Consider the following 15,761-nt stretch of genomic DNA (forward strand, 5'->3'; position numbering starts at 1 on the left):
CACAGGGCGTGGGCCACAAAGCCCTTGCTCGGCCTCGCCCAAGTCTGCGCGAGGCCATGGCCGCTATCACCCATGGCTAGCGAGGCTTACTTCACTAGACTTCTGCTCTTGGGCACAATCAAATGTAAAAAAATTAATAACTAGTATATTAAAAAATTGCCATGTCAGCGTCGCCTGAGTGGCCGGTGTCTACGTTAACGTCGGCCGGCCAAAATTAGCTGGATGGACTGAATTAGTATAAATTCACAAGGTTTAGGATTAAATTGATAAAAAAATATTTATGATTGAATTTGGCATAATTATAATAAATTTAAGAATTTTTTGATAATTTTTCCGAAAAAAGAGTATTCAAATGTTGGGTTTTAGCTACCCAATCAGCTAATTGATTCGCGATGGGCCACGGATATACTTTTGAAATTAGCCAGCTGGGCTCGAGGCGTCCAAGACACAAGTGCCTCCACCTCCCATGCCCCCACGTGATTACGTTCCAGCAAGAGAGAGAGTCAACCAGTGCCGCGTTGTCCGACTCCCGAGTACCAAGCTTCTCTTCACTTCTTCTAGATCTGAAAGCGCATCAATAGCCATCTACCACTACCAGAGAGCGAGAGCTTCGGCTTGAATCGACAAGGAAGCAGGTGATTTCTTCATCGCGAATCCCATCGAGCAGTACACCTGAGGCGTCACCACACACCGGCTTTGGAGGACCCCCCATCGATCTTTCATCTCGAGGGACCGGTTTCTTCGGCGGGAACCGATTCGCAGGTAAATCAACTCGAATCGTGTCAAAGTTTCGAACTTTCAGCGTCCCGCTTGCTATGATTTCTGATCACAGGCTCCGCCGAGGCATATTAGGGTTCCTGGGTTTTTGGGGGGGTTTCTTCGTCGGAGCACACGAGGTCGTCTCTGGATTTCCAGATACACCGGAGAAGAGCTGCGATCTTATCGAAAGATAGTGAGTTCCCTTGTCCGTCGTTGGTGATTTTCGTAGTAGACACTCGTCCTTTCGCGTGGATGTTCTGACCCCGAGATCTCCAAAATTTGCCTCGGTGTCTTTCCGAACCGAGCTGGTCCGGGTTGAGGCGTGAAGGTGTGAATCCTCCGATCGTACTGCCTCTCGGGACTCGGACACGACTTGATCTGCTGCTGCTTCGAGGCAACTTCTTCCTCTCGAACATCGAAATCCATCGCAGTAATTTCATCTCTACATCGCTCCTCGAGGTCAGCCCGACCTTCATTCTCCGGTCTATTGCAATTGATAGGACAAAAATACATTGGACCATTACTTATCGCATAACACCTAATGTCCTTTAAGGCATACAAAATATCACTTGTGAAATCATCATCACATATGTTGCTAATATTTCTTGCTACAATCTTCTTTTATTCAAGCTAATCGGGTATGAATGGGTTGGAGCGGTTGAACCCTGGTGGAATCGCATGCTGGCCCTCACCCCGAAATTGTTTTCAAAACATTTACCTTTGACGAGAGACTGGAATGGTTTGACTGAGGTCCCTTGGGCCAAAAAGCCCGTTCGATGAAAATTACGAAAATGCCCTTCTAGACCCGATTTAGGGTCTATCGGCCCTATAAGTACCCCGATTGTCCAAAATTACCCAAAGCCGTGAAACATCCAAAATACTCGGTTTTTGCAGAAATAGTTCATTTTTTTCCCTTGAAAACAGTTAAAAACTAGATTTTTCCAAATGTCGATCGTGCTCATCGGATCAGAATTGTCACCAACAAAAATTTATCTGAACAGATCGGATCAACTATAGAATTTTTGGATGTCCATAAAACCTTTTTCCATTCTATTGGCAGTTTTCGTAATTTCTGGAAAATGACAAAATTCAAATGTTTTCCGGACATTATGAAAAATTCACAATTGTACTATTTTTTTGTGCTGGTTACAATGAAAAACTTGAAAGTGAGCAAAGCTGCTGGTTTCAATGCACTTACACATATTTAGTATGTGGATAATTTTTAGGTGGACTTTGTCTTTGCAGGTTGAATAACACAAACTCGCCATAAAGTGTGGTTTTCACGCGATTTAAATGCTTACAGCAAAGACGTGACTTTTATGTTTATATAGCATAGAAAGTTACTGACTACTACGACGGATTTGACAATAAGATTTATGCATGTTTAGGGCGGGAGGAGAATGTAGCATTTACAGGAAGTAAGCACGTCTTTGATAATGATATAATGGAAGATTCACAAGCCGGTTAGAGTCACATTTATCTGTTTAACAAAATGGTTTTTAAGTGGATATGAAGAGGAGTGGTTATTCCGTACTCTGGTCAAAATTGTGTGGCTTGACTTTGGTTTGCCATCTGAACACAGCTTCATTGCTACCAGTCAAGCAGCAGTAGAGGGATACCTGTCCGTCGATAATAATTCTAGACTTATCGTCTACTACGGTCTCTCTCTCTTTTCTCGCTTTATCTTTCGCCTTCAGCCTCTCTCTTGACCATTCGAGACTATCGTCTACTGATTAGTCCTCACTCGCTTTCTATGTTCTTTTCCCTCCTCAAAGTTCTCGCCCAGGCTTGTTCAGGGTCTCCTCTCCCGGATCTCGCGCCTCTCTTTGCATCTTAGCTCGCGGAAGGTAATCACTTTTTCATCCCTTATTAGCGTGTCGTTTATGTTGATTCTGTCGCTTTGTTGTCGGAATAATCGGCTGAACTAAGTGTGTTCTGCGGCCCTTTTAGTCTATAGGAGGTGTGGGGTGGCTGCTGAATTGCAGAGGAGGGTCTTCTATTCTCTCTTTTGGGGCCGCTGTTACCTGTTAACGAGGTATGTCCCAAGCTCAGATTTTGACTTCGGTGAAAGAAGAAAGCCCTTTGTTTTCGACTTTAGATGTGGCTAATCCTATGATGGCCTTGCTTTTTGATTGTTAGTTGCATTTTAATTTGATATTTGATCTTTTGTTGAACTAGAACGAGCAGGTCTGCAAGCGCGCTAGACTCTATTGCGCGCAAAATTGCCACATTTCGCTTGAATCCAGAGACCATTAGTTTTTATGTGTAGTGAGGTTTCTCTGTGTTTGAAGGTCCTAGATCAATTTATAGAAAAATAAAACATAAAAATAAAAGTAGGCCGCTTCCAGGGTCGACTAGTTTGGTTCTCGGTTACAAAAACGGAGAACCGATTATTACGGAATAAATTCCCGATTCTTAGGTTAGAACCTACTCATCCTAAAACTAATCATCTTAAGAGTAAGTCTTCTCTTAAGGAGATTTCATTTGACAATTTTACCTCCATATAGAACATTCCAAATGAGTAATCTTCTTAAGATCTTTTACATGATATCCAATAGTAAGTAAAAAAAACCTAGTTGATCTTATGATGCACACATGAAAACAATCAAATAAATCGAGCCATACACAGAGTAGGAGATTCACCCAGCTTTATATCACTCATTTCTTTCACCTCTTTTGTTACAAACAATAAATTCGTTCTTCAAAACGTGACTAATCAATTTAACCTGACTTATCACAAATTTAGCCGATAGTCCTATTCTACTTCCATTTAATTGGATAAAAAAATCTTTACGGTGATATTCTCAAGGTGGGCCCTCCAACAAAAATGGGGACAAGCACTCAACGCCATTGTTTCAAACCTTGGTCGTCTCTGAATTTTCCTCAGCAGCTTCCTTTTTCTTCCTTTCTTATCTTCTTCTCCTCCTTACATCAAATCAATACCTAATTTCTAATCGTTCAGACTAACATGGAGAAAGGGCAAAGTCAGAGCAACGCAAACATAGAGATGCACCGTCTCATTTCAGGTCGTTCCTTTGCGGTGCTTCTTGTGTCTCTATGCTCGTATTCACTAATCTCAATAAGAAGAAAAAGAGTGCATAAAAAGAGAGAACTGAGGGAGCATCCGCTCCTCCGTTTGGTGCCATCTAATAAATTATAGTCTCTATTTTACAGACAAGATAACAATCAACTCTTTAGATTTGAAAATTTGAAATGAAAGGCTCGGTGATAACATACTAGTTCAAAATAAATTCATTTCGCATGGAATGGTAGCATGTGGTGCCGGCGTGGAATAGATAAAACATAAAAAACCACGAGCATTTGTTTATCTCTACCTCACATTTCCAACTTCATTAAGAATATGACAATTTTAAACAAGATTAAAATATAAAATCACATCCACAATTACTAGCTCGGTCCTTTCTTGACGTCATTCACACATTTCTAATTCCGTTTCAAATCAATTATTATCTTTTGATTGATATATCAAATTCTAATTTTCAATAACCAAATAAAAACCGAACATATGCTTATATTTCTTTATAGCCAAAATGAAAAATTAATGTACACGTTACTCGTGAGTGGATCAAGCCAACAAGTTTGACTTGAATAGGGTGAGGTCCAAAAGAAGATAAGGCGACAGCTAAAAGCATATGCAACTGCTCCTAGTCCATCAATTGCCAATTAATTAAAGATTTCATGTTCATTTTTTCTTGCGTGGTAACAGATTCATGTTCATACTTTTTCGTAGACATTAGTTCATCGAGCAGCAGAAAAGCATCTTTCGTTCCAACTTTCGCCCTTAGATTGCCATGCACAAAGGGCAGAGTCAGAGAAAGAGGAAAATTGATAACACTTCATTCTCTTTTTTTACTTTTAATTTGTGTTCATGAAGGTTTCTATGTGTCCTGAATTCATAATTCAAAAGCCTTTTGGACGTTACCTCTAAATATTGCTGCTTTCTTCTAAAAGTAAGCCCATACACTTCATTCCCTTCTTTGCTATGTTTTTCTTTTCTAAATCATCTTTTATTTTTTTGAATATTTTGTTCATTGGTTTACTGACTTTTCAAGAGCTGAATGTTATGCCAACAAAATTGTAATAAAAAATGACCCAGAAAAGAACTCAAGTACAGTGTCCAAGTATTTCATATATCATTAGTAACTTAATACTAGCGCGTTATGCTCATTTGGTGTCATTTAACAAATTATAGCTCTATTTTGCAAACAATATATCAATCAATAATAATATAAATTTGAAAATTTGAAGTGAATAGCTTGGTAACAACATATCATAGATTCATCTTATATAAAATTATTGGCATGTGGGGCCAGCATGAAATAGATAAGAGAGAAATGACAACAACCATTTGTTCAACTCTTCCTCACATTTCCAACTTCGTTAAGAATATGACAATTTTAAATAAAATTAAAATATGACATCACCGAATTTGAACCAATAAAAGAAGTGAAGCAACCGAACAGAGAAGCAACATTCACACAAAAAGAGAAAAGAACACGAGAGAGAGAGAGAGAGAGAGAGAGAGAGAGAGAGAGAGAGAGAGAGAGCAAGGAAGCAAGAACAAAGACGGTCTAAGATTGATTGAAGTTAAGCAAGAGGGAGAGTACTGTGTTCCAAGCCATTGGAAGAGAGAGGAACGTATCAGCTTGTCAGGAAAGCTCGAGTTTTCTTGGAGAAATAAGGACAAGAGATCTGTACACTTTTAGCAATTCCTTTTTTTTTTGTTCGAAAAAAAAAATCAAGTGAAAGTTTTGTTGAGCGGTCCTTAAAGACCGCGAAAATTCAAAGACTTTGGACATTCTTTTTTTATCATTGATTTTTGTAAGCGATCATGTTACTAAAGGTACAACTAACAATTCATGTTGTGTCATGTTAATTGTGTCGTGTCGAGTTAGGATAAAACACAAATATGGCAAAATCCAAATAAGACGTGTTTAGTAAACACATTGAACTGCCACAATACGAACACGACACTTTTAATAAAGCAGGTCAGACGACACGACACGATAAATGCAATTATTAAACATGTCACCATATGAAATGTCAACACGACACCATGCAATGTGCTAACCTGTATACATGCAAAAAGATGCAACACATTGCATTACATTTAAAGAAAGAGCAAAATTGCTTCCCTTGATATTCCAATTACAAGTGAGGCGCAACCTTTTGTATTAATATTAATCCTATGTAAGAGCCATACAATTTTATCTCACAAAAAGCCCCAAATTTCGAAGTACTAAAGCCATAAATTTCAGAATCTAAAATTAAGAACAAAAAAACAAAGCAGATCATGAAAGAAGAGAGGGAAAGTTAAAATTCCTCGAAATATGTTTGGATACATGTTGGGTGGAAATGATGTAAATGGAACTTAATTTCATTGATAGACTCAATTACTTCATTCTATTCATCCTTAAAAAGGAAGTAAGGCCAATTTTGGAAGAAAAGTGCAATTTTTGCATTTCCTCTCATTTCTATGCACTTTTAGAAAGAAATAAAATGTGGGCCCAAAAGGAAGTATTTCCCTTTCATTTAGAATCATTTTTATCGACTTCCTTCATAATTTAAACAGATGAGTAATTGAAAATTTTTCCTCGTTTAATATTTAAGCTTTAGTTAATTTTATATATGAACTATGCCTAAAACTTGAAACCACCAAATTAAAAACGTGATTGATGGAAATTTCCTCCAATTAGGAAAGTGCACGCATCTAGAGGATGAGGTTTATTGGGCAACAATTAATTGGCACTGGGATTAAACAGAAGGCATTGTGAAAATGAGGTTCCTACATAATTTCAATATCTTGAAATATCATAGATGTGCGTGAAGTTACATAGTTGTTCGAATGTGTTTTAAGGAAGTTTACTAATTACACTTCAATCTGTTTAAATATTTGAATGTGTTTCAACTATGTGTTTCTAAACAAGTAAATGATTTGGGCTTTTTGGGGGCCTCTTTAGGGCCACCTTATCTTCCGCAGTGAAACGACATCGGCTTACTTAACAGAAGGCCGTGTCTTCGTTACCCATCTCTTTCTCAAGAATACGAACCTTCTTCATGCCTCAGGGAGAAATAAACATACACGTTATTCGGAGTGGACCAAGCCAGCAAAGCATTTGCAGAAAAGCATCCTAAAAGCATCTTTCGTTGTTCATCAATCCTTTTGATCAGCATCTTTTCGTTTCAACTTTCCCCCTCAAATCACCATGGGCTATGGGCAGAGTCAGAGAAAGAGAGAAGAGGAAGAGAGCATTGAGGGAGCATCCACTTCTTCGTTCATCTCTCCGGTACTCACAGGTCAAGGTGACGATCAATACGACGTATTCTTGAGCTTTAGAGGCTCAGATACTCGCAAAAAATTCACCGATCATCTCTACCATAGACTCGTCAGTGCAGGGACCGTACCTCTTTCCGTGTTCAAGGACGATAACAGCATCCCAATTGGTGAGGAATTTGGTTCACAGATTCTTGGTGCCATCTCACGGTCTAAGATTTCAATCCCCATCATCTCCAAAAATTATGCTACGAGCAAATGGTGCCTCCGTGAGCTCATTCATATGATAGACCGTAAGAATAGCATGTCACACATAGTGTTGCCAATTTTTTACGAAGTGAAACCATCGGATGTGCGGTATCTAAAAGGAAGTTTTGGGGAGGCCTTCCGTTTGAGCCAGGCGCGTTTTGAGGAGAAGGATATCAAGGAAGGGCGACAAGCCCTTAATGAAGTCAGTTACTTAAATGGATGGGAATCTGAGAAATTTGCCGACGGGTACTTCACTGAACCTTTCTTTTTTCGATTAGTAAGTTTTCTTCTTCACGCAGAACCGATAAAATGTAGATGAATTACTTTCACTGCAAACTCAGAAAAGATGCCCAAATTGTCCCAGTAAACAACCATAATGCCTCGAGGACGACAAACTCTAGCACTACCCAAGATGTCCCTAAAAACTAAACCAACGGCCCCTAAAACCAAAGCATCCGATAGTGCCCAAGAATTTTACATTTCCCGCCGGTGCAGAGCCAAAAAACAAAGAAACGACAATACCTCCAGCCAATGGTATCAATCACTAAACAATAGGCCTACAAAGGACTCCAATGCTCGGTCTTTCGAAGCTTGATCACCACCAGATAAAATCGACCTCCTATAGCCAATAAGTGTTAGCTCAGTTGATAAGGATCGAATACTTCATTTGCATAGACTATGTCTAGGTTCATAATCTCACACTGTTTTTGTTGTTTGACAGGCATGAGGGAAAATTAATAGAACGTGTGGTCGAAACTGTTACAAGTACGTTACAGGAAGATTTTCAGCTGGATGTGACTAAGCAACTAGTTGGACTTGAGGGTCGTCTTGAGGAAATTATGAATTGGATAGATAGTCCTTCCATCCATGCTCGAATGATTGGAATTTATGGCATGGGTGGGATAGGCAAGACAACTCTTGCCAAGCACATCTACAATCAACTCTCAAATAAATTTGTGCATGTCAGCTTCGTTCCAGATGTTGGAGAAATTACCAGACGCCACGGTATTACGTATTTACAGAGTCAACTTATATCGGATATACTACATAGCAAAAGTCAAGTGTCTAGAATTGATGATGGAATTAACATAATCAAATCTAGATTCAAAGGAAAAAAGGTTCTCATTCTTCTCGATGATATAGATGACAAGAATCAACTACATGCACTGGCTAGGGAACAAAATTGGTTTATGGCAGGTAGTATGATCATTGTTACAACTAGAAATGCAGGCGTTCTTGATCAATCTGAATTCGAGGGAGTCTACAAGTACGAATTGAATGAATTGGATCAGAAGCATGCTTTACTACTGTTTAAGAGACACGCATTTCGTACAGACCATACTTCGAGGGACTTTGAGCGTATATCTCATGATATCATATCCACCATGGGTGGGCTTCCCTTGGCACTTGAGATCGTAGGTTCATCCTTGTATAAAAAAACGAATCAAAAAGTATGGGAAGATGTGTTGAAGAAATTAAAAAGCGAACCACATAGAAATGTCCAAAAGATATTGCGAATAAGTTATGATGCATTAGAAGATGGACATAAGCAGATTTTTCTTGATGTTGCTTGTTACTTAATTGGCAAAAATAGCATATTCGCCACGTACATGTGGGAGGACGATGGGCTTTATCCAAGTGAAGGAATTGAAGAGTTGAAGTCGAGGTGCTTAATTAAAATTGGAGATCATGGTTGGTTTGAGATGCATGATCAACTGAGAGATCTTGGAAGGAGCATTTTTCGTGAAGAACAACTGCTTGACAAACGTAGCGGACCATGGGACAACAACTACAAGGGAACCACAAAAATACTATGCTATCGAGGGGTAAAATATGGCACTCCTTCTTTTTCTCTCCCTCTTATTTTAATATATTTAATCTGATCTATTCTAATATTTCATTTAGCATCTTCCTTTCTAGGAAAAATATTTTTGTAAACATCCATTTATGTCCATCATAGATTAATTGTGACAACTAAATAAATATAAGTATCTGAAGGATGAAAGAGTTAAATCATTTGATTCGATTTCATTGATATAAATTACATCCGTAAAAATTTAATTTACAATCAATTTAATAACCTTTAACTACAAAATATACACTATAAATCTCATTTACTAAAAGCATGCAATTGTCATATCTAGTTGAAAATATTGATAATATGAAGGACTACAATAATGAATGAAGATGAAGTATAAACATCATAGATCATATACATGAAGATGTCCTGGTTGAAAGAAAAAAAAAAGATGGTATGTGCCAATTATAATAACTGATAATTAATTCAAAGCAATAAGTTTCGAAAGAATTTCACACTTATCACATATGCTTGCTTTTTAGTACGGCCGAATGTATTGGTGGTGCTTCTATGATTTACGAATCCAATGTTTGATTTTTTTTCTCCATTTTGATTTTGAAGATACCCATCCCTCTACTCTACTAGTTATATCTATCTCTTTTCATTCCTATTTCATCTTAATAAATAAGATAGCAAAAATCCCCTTAAAAATATTTTTAGGAAAATCTTACTATTTTTTAAGGTTTTATCACATTAACCATGCTCATTTCTTATAATAAACATTTCTATCTGCCATAAGTTGTTTTATATTATTTATATTTTTTGTGACAATGCCTCTTTTGTGCCAAAAACCGCTAGACTAACTTGACTATTTATAAAAAAAAATAAAACTTGACTAATGAGAGGAAATGTCGTGCTTATTATTATATCCATATCTTTGTATCCATTATATATGATTTTCAGCATGAAGCCAATTTTTTCAAATATGTTTCTCTTTTACTTATATTGTCAATGTGATTTTATTATTATATATTGTCCATCTGGATGCCTCATAGGCTCATGACTGATCAATGGCCAGGAATTAACCTTAGCAATTAACCAAGAGATGTTGGGCAAAGGAAACAATTTATAGTCTTGATATAATTTGAAATAGTTCGTTGCTATGATTTAAATCGCACTCTTTTGTTGATCCAATAACTTCTTAGCATTAGCAAAAAGAGCACACCATACAAGTATTTGAAAAATGAAAAAAAGTCAAATCTATTTTGAACAGACAGAAACATTGAAAGATGATAATTAGTATAGAAAAAAATATTAAATGATTGTATGACACGAGAGATTTTGATTTAACTTCGGAAAATGAAATACTTATGGGACTAAATTTCAATTGTCTCGACTATTTTAAATATGATTTTATTTATTTTGTTATATCCTATGTCTTTAGTTCATTTTGATGAAATATATGCAAAAACTTTTGACAAGGTTTGAAATCCCCTTTCTGTATAGTAGATTTTTTAATGTATTACACAATATAGATGATGTACAAGTGAAAATTAAGAAAGATAGCGTGAAATTATGATTACAACAATTTAGTGACTCTTTCTACTAACAAACTTAAGAGAAATTATACCCATCGCAGGTTTTTCAGCGGTTAATATATAAAGTAGAGATAACGAGAGATGAGTCAAACCGTAAAAGTGGATCAAACCAACCAAAAAAGCAATTCTAACCAATTGAACTTTTGGGGGAAAATAACGATATTATTATTAAAGTGAAACAAAGCCATATGAGATTTTTTTTTTCACCATTTTCAACTTATCAAATGATCTGTTTTAGCAGGAACGTTAAACATTAATGTTTTGACTTATAAAAGCGACTTTTTTTTTTCGATCCCTGTCAAAGTGGACGCGCTACAAAATTTGAAAAAAAGAGAGCCAAAGATAAAACATCAAGGTGCATTTGCCTCAGTTGTTTTAAAGCAAGAACTATTTTTTTTCTTTATTTTCATGTCATTTGTTCAAATTTCTAAAGGCCGTAAAAAAAAAAAAATTAAACGTGATTTCACGTGTCGATATTTATATACGGGAAGGATGGCAAGATGACAAATCGTGCGAATCCAAGATTTAAAAAAAAAAAAAAGTAAAAAAGTAAAAAAAAGTCAACTGAGAGACTCCATGGATTGATTTGATATGTAACTGGGAATTGAAAAGGATTCCGTCATTTTCTTTGTCCCGTCCAATTCCTTCGCCCATATCCAGACGCCCTCAGATGAACAATTTTAAAACTTGCAGGGAAGCCACTGGTTCCATGACTTGATGAGGGGAGCTTCAATCGGAGACTCCAACGAACTCCTTTCTGAAGTAAGATGGCTTCAGTGGGAGGTCGAGGGAGACGATCCGCCTCTTCCGACGACCAGTTTGCATCTACCGAACTTATCGGTGCTGGATTTATCAAGGAGCTGGGACATCACAGAGGATTGGGAAGGATGGAGTAGTTCATTCATGGTAAGATTGGGGGGAAAAGAAAGAGACATCCTCCCTCTCTCTCCGTGATTTAAGATGGGGTTTTGTTTTTGTTTAGCCGATCCCCCACTCTCATTCTTTTTGACAGCTTTATTCTCCTCTTTTTTGTGTAGACGGCAAAGCGGCTACGAGTTCTCGACCTTCGCGATTGCTATGATTTAAGATGTACTCCTGATCTCTCGGCTTTCACGCAGTTGAAGATCCTCACCTTGAGATATTGTCGGAAACTGGAGCATCTCCACCCTTCTATTGGCAAACTCAAGAGCCTCGTTTCCTTGGACTTGTATGGCTGTGGAAGTCTCAAGGAGCTACCAGAGGAAGTGGGCGAATTAAAAGATTTAGAAGAACTTGTATTAGATGATTCTGGTATTACAGAGATCCCTACGTCTATTGGTTCTCTGAGGAAGCTGAAGAAACTGAGTGCCGGCCGTTGTAGGTCACTGAGAGAAATCCCTAGCTCAATTGGGGATTTAAAGAATTTGCAACACCTGGACTTGAGTGGCTGCAAAAGTCTAAAGGAGCTACCAGAGGAAGTGGGCGAATTAAAAGATTTAGAAGAACTTCAATTAGGTAGATCTGGTATTACAGAGATCCCTACGTCTATTGGTTATCTGAGGAAGCTGAAGGAATTGAGTGCCTACTGTTGTAAGTCATTGAGAGAAATCCCTAGCTCAATTGGGGATTTACAGAATTTGCAACACCTGAACTTGAGTGGTTCTGGGATTGAAAAGCTTCCCAATTCTATTGGGGATCTTTCTTCTCTCCGGCGCCTTGAGCTGCGTCGCTGTGACGAGCTTTGGTCGCTGCCATGGCTTTCTAGCCTAATCCACCTAGAAGAACTCCATCTTTGGGAATGCCATCTACTTGAAGACATCCCCGAGCTTCCCTCGAGACTCTTGAAACTCTGTATTGAGGATTGTGGTAAGCTGATATTGCTTAAGCTTGACGGATTGAAGAACTTGGAAAAGTTTTCAATAAAAAAGTGCAGTTCAATTGAAAGACTGGACCTTTCACAATCAATTCGTCTGAAACGATTACACGCTGCAGATTGCGATAACCTAGTTGAAATTCAGGGCCTTGATAATTTGGAGCTCTTGGAGGACATATCTATATATCGCTGCAATTCCATTAAAAGGCTTCTCTGTGCAGAATCACAGTGTTTGAAGGAATTACGGATATTCATGTGCAACAATCTAGTCGAAATTAGAGGTCTTGATGGTGGGAAGTCCTTAGAAAAGTTGGATTTTGGAGGATGCGAATCAATGGAGATGTTGCCAAATTTGACGGGATGTGAGAAGTTACAATCTCTAAATGTTCGAGATTGCAAGAAACTTACTCAGCTTCGGGGACTTGAAAAGTTGGATTTAATTGATTTGAATATTTCTGGTTGCGACTCATTGGAAGCGATACCGAAATTATCTGGAATTTAGAAATTATGAATTAAAGCTGTTTTGCGACTCATGGAGTGATGTTTCCTCAACAGAGGTAAATTAGCAGTGAACAATCATTTTTCTTCTGAGATTCATGACCTACATTTCATCACTATCTTCTTTTGACAAGAAGGTTTTCCATCACAGGTTCTGATTCTGAACTATCCTAGATTGCTAGTCTTACATAATTGAAGGAGTGGGGAGTTGGTCATAGAAGCTGACATGATGCTTCAGCCAAGATCAAAATGTAGACCCAAATGTCAATAGAAGGCATGGTAAGATTCTTCATCCTTGAATGGCCAGCGTGAGCGAATAGAGTAAGGCTTTTCTCGAAGTTCTCTTTGTTTAAAATGATTTGCTCCACACCAGGTATCTATTTGATTGATTTTGGAAACTCTGAATTTGCCTATGTATAATTGCTGTTGATTACGTTATAGCAATGTTTTTCGTTTATCCTTCCATTGGCAGCTTCTGAAGACTGCAAACAGATAGCAGCTTGTGAGACAAGAATGAAAATATCAACAAAGGTAAACGAGAATTACCTAGTGATTAACAGTTCCCCTATCGATAAACCCAAGATTTGAAATTTTCATCTAGAGGCCGATGAACTTCTGCTACTCATTATTGTTTACTATGCCTGGAATTTCCCAATCTCGAAAGTTCATATTTCTTTGAAAAGAATCCTTGGCTATTTTGAGTTCCTTTGTGAGTTCTTTTGTATGTCAAATTTGACTAATGGTAGATGTCCTGTTTGGGACAAACGCCTTTGGATTGTCCGTGATGAACGAAAACCCTGTCAAGTTTCTTATTATTCCCTTGATGTCCTGCATTAACCTTCTCAGAAGAGCATCACTTCCCAGTAAATATGATGAACTGAGCTAAAATAAAATTCAAGGTTCAAGTATTACTGGCTGGTGACAAAAAAAAATGTTAAAGTAGTTTTAGCTAGTCTGTCATATATGAATGTAGACCACCCTGACATTACCAGTAGTCAAACTGTTGTTTTGAAAGATTATGAAGCAAGGTAAACTGTTGCTGCTTCTATGACAGGTTTGGTTGGTCTATGTAATGATCTAGGCTTACTTTGGGACTTCAATTCAGTTAACTGTATCGATGACCTTTTGCATTAACCAACAATATTTTGCCCGTCTGTGAAACAATCTGGGACGAGGAGCTCAAGAATTTGCTAATTAGTTTGCATCCCGTTTGACCCTATTGTTGTCATGGAATCGTTTTATCACATGCTTGATCTAAGTCTAGCTAACTTGGCTGAGGAACTTCAAATTCCATGCCAGAGACTGATCAAAATGAAGAAGATATATTTTGTAGGGGACCCATCAGCAACAGCTGAGGACCATCTTTCGTGCCAACCTTGAAGAGGCTCGTGGGCCAACTGGAGTGTCTTGAGTAAGTTTTGATGCTTGTGAGGATCCAAAACACTTTATCTGGTCTCAACAAGCACATACCTGAATGATTTTAAATGTTGTATTTTCAGTTGAGTGCTTTTTGTATGCTCATGAGGTTCAACCTCTCTATTAATCAAATATGTAGCTGCTGATTTTTTTGTACGTCACCCTGATGCAGAGGTGTTTGATGCCTTTGCATTCTAATGTTATCACTCCTGAACTCGATGAGGCTCTGCAGAAGGAGGTATGCACTACTAGTCGTACCATAACAATGAAACAATAACCTGTGTGCTTATACTATATGAGCTGTGGAATTTCACCTGAAAATCAGTATGCAAGTATGCATGCGGACAATCTCCTCCATTTCTATCAGTTTATCATTGTGATACTATCCTTTGAATGTTGTCATATAGGTTTCTGATTTTTTTAATTTGATAAGCTCAATTCTCATGCGACGTTGACTTTGTAAAGTTGAAATTCACCTCCTAGAAAACTATCCTGTATTGCTGATTTTGCTAATGGGATATTGGAAAATAACCAAGTAACAAATTCATCTTTCTGTTCTGTGTTTCGGGCACTTCACCTTTTTAGCATAATTTTATTGACCTCAATTATGTTCCTAAACATAAACAAGGAAATTGTTGCTAATTGCTTATGTATCCCAAGCCTATTGTTTTCTTTGGCCAGCTTATGAGGCTTATGTTCATTGCTGTCCAACTGCGATTGGGGCAAATGATGTTTGTGCATTCGTGCCTTATCTTTCATGGTGTATATTGTGATGCTCCGATCTCAGTTATCTTCATTTTATGATAGTTAGTAAATCCTATCCTTCTTGTGTAGATTCAACCTGCATTTCATAAAATTCAGAGAGCAGCCCCAAACATCACAGGATGGAGATGTGGACAGGAATGAGATAAGTCACGAGATGTTATGGAAAAGCATTCCAAAGTTCTTTGCTAATGGTGCTTATAATGTGCTCCATGTTAATAATCTTCATAGGATTCTTGAGATAAAGGGACCTCTTCTAATGTGGTGTAGTAGTCCTCTGCAAGCTTTGGCATCATGCTATTATTTAGCGAAGGTCAAATTTCAAAACGCTTGCAGGAGGACCGCATGTGCAGGTGGTATGTGAAGTTAAGTACAAAGTCGTTTTTGTCAACAAGATTACCGTTTAGATGTCGACTTCAAGCTGTGAGAGACTTCTTTCATGGCAAAAGCGAATGTTGTGGAATCATTAAATATATGTGAATTGCAAGCAAGATTTTCAGTGAAAAGGTTCCCAAAAGACTAGTTTCTTGTTTA

The 15,761-nt window shown here is 37.8% G+C and overlaps 1 protein-coding gene and 2 long non-coding RNA genes across 12 annotated transcripts in view; all 3 read left to right on the forward strand.

The window, feature by feature from the left end:
• LOC115667157 (disease resistance protein RUN1-like) overlaps window positions 1–13,084 on the forward strand; it is a 110,023-nt gene extending 96,939 nt beyond the window's left edge. The window contains exons 1-4 of one of the 3 annotated variants that reach the window (XM_056309530.1): window positions 6,957–7,549; window positions 8,025–9,129; window positions 11,393–11,605; window positions 11,737–13,084. In XM_056309530.1, coding sequence (XP_056165505.1) covers window positions 6,987–7,549; window positions 8,025–9,129; window positions 11,393–11,605; window positions 11,737–13,053 — 3,198 coding nt within the window. In that variant the 5' untranslated portion in view covers window positions 6,957–6,986 and the 3' untranslated portion in view covers window positions 13,054–13,084. Of the gene's footprint in view, window positions 1–6,956; window positions 7,550–8,024; window positions 9,130–11,392; window positions 11,606–11,736 lie in introns of those variants that run through there. The other 2 variants (XM_056309529.1, XM_056309528.1) reach the window with 2 other exon arrangements.
• Window positions 424–6,945, forward strand: LOC130137677 (uncharacterized). Of its 8 annotated transcripts, none has more exons than XR_008816047.1 (4): window positions 430–1,218; window positions 2,535–2,606; window positions 2,710–2,794; window positions 6,741–6,945. It is a non-coding gene; the product is annotated as an uncharacterized LOC130137677 (long non-coding RNA). The 8 variants fall into 8 exon arrangements; XR_008816050.1 differs by having other exon boundaries at window positions 2,717–2,794; XR_008816045.1 differs by lacking the exon at window positions 6,741–6,945 and having other exon boundaries at window positions 431–762; window positions 833–1,218; window positions 2,710–3,833.
• A 350-nt stretch (window positions 13,085–13,434) lies between the features above and the next one.
• LOC115662382 (uncharacterized) lies at window positions 13,435–15,733 on the forward strand. The gene is made up of 4 exons (XR_008816054.1): window positions 13,435–13,580; window positions 14,349–14,460; window positions 14,638–14,703; window positions 15,300–15,733. It is a non-coding gene; the product is annotated as an uncharacterized LOC115662382 (long non-coding RNA).
• The last annotated feature ends 28 nt before the right edge of the window (window positions 15,734–15,761 follow it).

This window comes from Syzygium oleosum, unplaced genomic scaffold (assembly GCF_021117445.2).
Source record: "Syzygium oleosum isolate NSW1041296 unplaced genomic scaffold, Sole_v2.1 Sole_v2.03, whole genome shotgun sequence".
Lineage (NCBI taxonomy): Eukaryota > Viridiplantae > Streptophyta > Magnoliopsida > Myrtales > Myrtaceae > Syzygium > Syzygium oleosum.